This window comes from Schistosoma mansoni (assembly GCF_000237925.1).
Source record: "Schistosoma mansoni, WGS project CABG00000000 data, supercontig 0312, strain Puerto Rico, whole genome shotgun sequence".
NCBI lineage: Eukaryota > Metazoa > Platyhelminthes > Trematoda > Strigeidida > Schistosomatidae > Schistosoma > Schistosoma mansoni.
The window spans coordinates 982-7,303 of NW_017386167.1; the positions used below are offsets into that span (position 1 = coordinate 982).

The 6,322-nt window shown below is 33.7% G+C and overlaps 1 protein-coding gene across 1 annotated transcript; it reads left to right on the top strand.

Moving 5' to 3' along the window:
* Positions 1-1,364: 1,364 nt before the first annotated feature.
* Smp_199500 (hypothetical protein) lies at positions 1,365-3,985 on the top strand (the record flags this gene model as incomplete). Its single annotated transcript, XM_018792393.1, has 2 exons — positions 1,365-1,637; positions 3,600-3,985. 2 exons carry the CDS (start codon positions 1,365-1,367, stop codon positions 3,765-3,767), a joined length of 441 nt encoding a protein of 146 aa, XP_018644709.1. The 3' UTR covers positions 3,768-3,985.
* Positions 3,986-6,322: the final 2,337 nt, after the last annotated feature.

The following is a 6,322-nucleotide window of genomic DNA, read 5'->3' on the forward strand; positions in this document are numbered from 1 at the left end:
ATACTGTACTCTCTTTTCGTGGAAATAATCTCTTCTTTTAACGTAACAGATAATTCTAGGAAATAGGATAACAGATCTTAGAGATGATATAAGTGCTCTTAAACTAAAATTAAAATATATCGATAACTTTTCGTTTAATCGTATAAAGAATATTGTAAAAAATCGAGCACCCGCTTAAAATTAAGTCCGAAATAATAATTGTAACGAGAATCACTTTCACTGATTAAAACAAACGGTTTAAAAGATAATCATTTATTATAAAAGTTAAGCAGCTTTGCAAGCTTTGTATTTGATCATCGGTTGGAGTGGACCAACTATTGTCGCCTTTATTAATGGCGAAGAAAGCATGTTCTGTTATCTATGGGATATATCCCTTTTTCCTATCTATATTCCATAATTTCGTATATTTGCTCAGTTTAGTCACAAACTGCAATTGATTCTAACCATTTTTCTTTATTTCTTATTTCGACTTACCTGTTTATGGATCTCGGCCTGGAAGTTAGATATTTTTGACTGTCAACCAATTGACTCAACAGTGACCTATTAGTTAGAACAGTCGGTTTCCAACTTCCGAACCGAGCTCCATCTATGTGGGCTCGGGGAACCGGGTAATATTGTCGATAGCTCTCAAGTAAAATATAGTGTGTTTAAAATATAGAGTACATAAACCTGTATCTAGTCACAGAGTTGTATTAGTTGTTTGTTTTCTGGCAAAGCTGATTAATATAATTTCATAGTATCTTATTCAAAATGTCAAGGATCCATCTATTCATTTATTTTAAATAAAGCTCATTTTGTATTGAGCTATTTACTTGATTAATTATATTATGTCAGCAAAATAAGTAATTTTTGTTTGATGTGATCACGATTGTCCTAGAATTCAGGGAATGTTAGTCAAACTCATTCTTAACAAAATGCTATGTTGATGGAAAAAAAATCCTGGTTTTTATTAGTCTTCGTGTTTATTTTTACATTTTCTTGTGAAATTTTTTATATTATCCTTTGAGCATTTATTATGAATCGTTTGATCGACAAAATTATGCATAAAAATGGTTCACATGGAGTTCATAATGTACTTGGAGGCATTAGAAATGTAAAGATTTCTTAATTTGACAAATAAACATTGATGTAATTTCATGTCTCCTTACTATAACTTATGATGATTTTTTATTTTGAATGGGAATTGCTGACTTTCAAAGATTTTCTCATTATTTAACTACTTTTTATAGGTTTTTTCCTTAATTGAACTTGATTGCTTTGAGATTTATCGATTTCTTAGGGACGTTTCCGACAATTCATGGGTTTTCGTGTATGTTCTTTCGCGTAATTTCTTTTATTAAAAACTTAATTTTGTTCTTACTTCTATGCAATTTTATGTTTTTTTTGGTTACAGATTAATAACACCTAGTGGTGTATCCAGTGTTGGTGCTGGTTTGGAAACTCCACAAAGTATGATTGAACTACGTAAGAAAACTATAGAAGAGGCGATGGAAGATAGTACTGGTTTGGTTACACCGTCCACTCAATTGTATCGTATACTTCCCGAAACTGAAACTAATTTACAACCTAATGCACTTATGGGTAGTACTAAATTGTATGATGTGGCTGGTGTAACAGGTGCTCAGCGTGGAATCGAAGTAAGTATACGGTTTTATGTATGTAACCGGTTCAGACAGGGATCGTAACAACGTAGAGCTTCGTACGTACGTACGTACATACATCAGCTCAAGTTGCCATACCACATTAGCACAGAGATAGTTGTCTATTTAAATCCCATAGTGGCGGAGGTAGTAAAAGTATAAGCAGTAATCGGGAAGATTAGGGTTTGAAGATGTTATTCAAGGAGTATAATCCGGTGAAATGAATTCGGAGAGAGAAAAAAAGGGACATGGAAAATTCAGAAGACTAGAATTTGGAAGAACACAAAGAGTGGATACACACGATTTTGAGCCATGTCATTCAAGGTCTCTAACCATCGGTTGTTATCGTCTCACTGATCCCAACCGATTCAAAGTAAACTTGATTTCTGGCTTTCTCAGTTAAACTTATTTATCTCCATTAATACGATAAACAATCACTTATCTTAACTTTGGTCTCATTTTCCCATAAATTTCTATTGGGAAAGCAACATTTTGTGTTAAGTTTATTCAAAAGGAACTGTAAAAGGAAATGGATACAAAGTCTATGACAGTAACTAATGCAACCATTTTCAACGAAGTAAGTGTTTCGCGTATTAATGTAGGTTATCCTAACAAAATAACTTTTTTGGACACAAAGCCCATAATTTCAAGTTATCTACTAGTTGTGAGATCGACCTGGAAAGTAAAGTAGTTGAACTTTCATTCCATGTCACAGATATATATGACTTACAGTTCTTATATGAGTATAGTTTTACGTTTTTTTAATGATGCCATTACTTTTCGAAGATTTGGTACATTTTTCAAGTAACCTAGTCAATGCTTGAATGCTTGATATTCTAGTTAACACTGTGGATCTTAAGTGCTGCTTCAAAAAACAATCTCAACTAAGATTTGCGCGATGGCAAAACTTAAAACATCTTGTATTTCCAAATGCATTGTATGAATGTTGCATCTTCTCTTCAGAGAAGATAATGATCTCAATTACTTTCAAAGTTAGGACGTACCAAAGGTGCGAATACTTTTCCACTAGTTTCTATTCTTTTTCCGTCTTTCTCACTTGCTAGTGTTCATTAAATTTTTTAACATCTTTTATTTTGAGATGGTATTTAATATAATTAGTCTATTATTCAATGTCATTGTATTCCAGAATTTAATAATGTTGTTATGATTCGCTATGTAGCACGTATATTTACCTTTTATGTAGATTAAATCATAGCTAAGTCTAATAGAAAATAAATTAGTAATTGCTAGTAAGGTTTGATTAGACCAAATGACAAAATTTATATCTAGAAACATTTGTTTACTTGTCGCCCTACGATAATTTCTTGTCACGAACAATTAGGTTTTGTCTAATACAAACAGAACCTAATGTGATTTCGATAGACTATTAACTGATAGTTAACACTTCGACAGTATCTCCAATTTTGTGTAAGACAGGTTCTCATAAATGGATTGATATTTAATAACTTTAAATGGAAGTGGAACGACCCAATATATATGGTAATACTCAATGACCTTGGGACTGATAAAAAAACTAACGAATTAGAAGTGACAAGAATCAATTAAATAACAATAAAGCCGGTACAAAATTATGAATCAGTAGAAGTTTGTCCTAGTTGTTCTCACAGAAAAAAAACTCATTATTTATTAACCAGAAACTAGATAACATGAACTTTTATTAGCATTACTACGTATTAATTTATTCTATTGACTTATTCTATGGTGAAACTAGTTTCTAATATTGGTTTTAAGCAAATTGCGTAATATCAAACTTCATTTCTAGATGAGCTAAATAAAGGGAAACATTCAACGCCATATTATTTTGAGGAAGATTATTCAAAACTATCAAGGAAGTGTACTAAATTACTTTCAGGCTTACTTCGAAAGGATTGTTCATTGATACACAATGTTTACAATGTTATTTTTTATGTTAACTTTTTTCGCCCTCTTTTTGTTTAGGCTGAAGATCCTCGTGAACGCATGTTACGTAAACGTATATCAGGCACTGAATCACAACAAGATCAAATTAGTGGAGCGAAATCTGGCGGGGGTAGTGCAGTTTTGAGTAATGCACCCGAGCCAACTGTTCCGTCCGCATCGAAAAAATATAAAGAATTCAAGTTTTGATGAAGTAATGAATATGCATTCACGGTTTGTTTTGAACAGAAAAAACACTTGTTGTTCATCACATCATTAATGTTAGATTATACATACTTGAATATGACATACAGCAACAGAATAAAAAAGTGATCATATCTTTCACTTAACATTTATTTGTAAATATAAGAAACATTTGAATACTTTCGAAATAATTCTAATAATAATCCTTACTTGTAAGAAATGAATGATAATTGTGTTGTAATTTAGTATCCGAAAGGAGCTGTTTGTTTACGATTAGTGTAGCGATGATTTAGTGATTAAAACACTAAAGTTCAATCACTCAATCAGTTGGTCATAATGAACGTATAGTTTAGTATAGATGCGCGTTAGCCCAAGTTGTCGTACCATATTGACGCCACAAGATGAATATTAGTAAAGCAGTCGAAATATTCGTGTTGACAATAACGAGGAGAGAGTAAATATTGAAAATACGGCTCGAAAAACAGAATTAAAAGGTTTACATGGAGTAATATTGGGATTCAAGGTCTAGAAGGAGATAAAGAATGAATGCATCTGCACCCCAGTGGCCGATTCGGAGTCGTGTTTCTCAACGTTTCCAAACACTGGAGTTATCTCTCAGACCTTAACCATGTAGTTTAAACCTGCCATGGTTCAGCTAAGCAATAAATGATATGCTGTGATGTCACGTTTTAGTTTGTCTATCCCTAGCTTTCACCTGACTTATTCCTACACTAGTTGACATCGCTTAAGAACTAGTGCACAGACATGCAATTGATCATATAGTTATTAATATACATTAATAATTACTATTGAACTGACGGGCAGTTCTAATGTCCAATAATTATTTACAGCTGATTGATTCCAATGTTTATTTGAACAGCTGTATATCATGAAGATGAGTTGATTCATATGTTTTTTTGTGAATTAGCCATTCCATAACTGTACAGCGTATAACGCATGAAACAAAAATCAACAGCATGAGATTCAGAAAAAATCTGCAATTGTTAATCTTCTTAATGTACTACTGTGGTGTGGGCTACTTGTTATGTATTTGACCTAGGCTGTAGCCAATTGTTATGACTTGATCAAGGTCGTCGCTGATTCGTTATGACCTTACGAATGAAACAAGGACGTAAGTCGCGTAAATTATCCACCAATAGAATACGCCCTCTACGACCTTCACACTGTGACAATGACGTTCGATTAGTGTGAGTAATTTAGCGCCCTTATTGGTCCTTATCCTCCTAGCCCGTCCACTTGAGTCCAGAACACCAATAACAGCTGCTGTAATTCGAATAGTCTATTTCAAGCATACTTTGTTTATATATCAGACAGACAGGCCACATCACACCATAAAATAGAAAATAATATTTGTACAAAACCAAGCCAAATGAGGCTGTAAGAGTGGGAGACAATAATCAATAAACTGAGTATAACTTAGGAACAGTAAATCATATAATAACAATCAATAGGTCAAAATGAAGCTAGTAATAAGATGAATATAGACATAGATAATCCAGTTACGGAATAGTTATACCATAGGAATATAAATAGATTAATAGTCTAATAAGAGGTCCCGTAAGTTATCAGTACTTTTTCCCTAGTATATAACAACTCCCCTTTTTTGAAGCATCATGGATAATAACGATCCTTGGGATTTATTTTTATACGATTAGGTTTCCGCCTGATGCGCTGCGACCGCCTTGGGAGTGTTGTACACGTCTTCTTTTTATTCGGGTCCTTTTTAATTTCATTATCCGACTCGGTTAATATATTTAATGGTATATCATGCTTTCTATTACTTCCTATCTCCCACTCTTGTCTGGTCGGCTGTATCTGGTTTGCATGTCGTACCCATATCTTTTGTCCAACTTTCACTTCATAAATAACTTTCCCTTTTCTTCGGACTATGATGCCAAATTTCCGGGTTTGCTTTACTCCCTGGAAATTACTTGCCATTACTGCTTGTCCCACATTAAACCTGGGTAAGGCACCATGCCTTTTGTTGAACTGCCGTTCCATTCATTTATTCTTGCGGAGACTGATTTCAGGTTTTGGCTTCATTTGTTCCATAGGTATTCTAATCTTTCTTCCAAAAATTGCTTCTGCCGGGCTTTCTTGGTTATTTGTTGCTGGGTTGGGGGTTGCGCGGTAGCTTAGTGAAAATCGTTGAATTCTATCTTCTATTTCTCCTTCCCCTTCGGCTTTCTTAGTTACATGAACCATGGGTAGATCTCTAGGATTATTTGTGCACCTCATCGTGCATATTTCACTCAATGGAAGATCCCATAGGTTTAGTTTATCTATCCAATCTATTCCAATAAGGTCTAAATCATGTCTGTTCGTTAAATAACAATTTCCTGTGAAGTAGTTATCTCGAAATTTAACAGAGCATTTTATAATTCCAACAAGCTTTAAGATATCTCCGGTTGCATTTCGTGCAGTATGCTCAGTAGGTAATACTTGTGGACAACCAATTAAATTCCATGTTCGTTTAGAGATCAATGTGATATCTGACGCTGTATCCAATTGTAATCGGACATGAACACCATTGACCACTA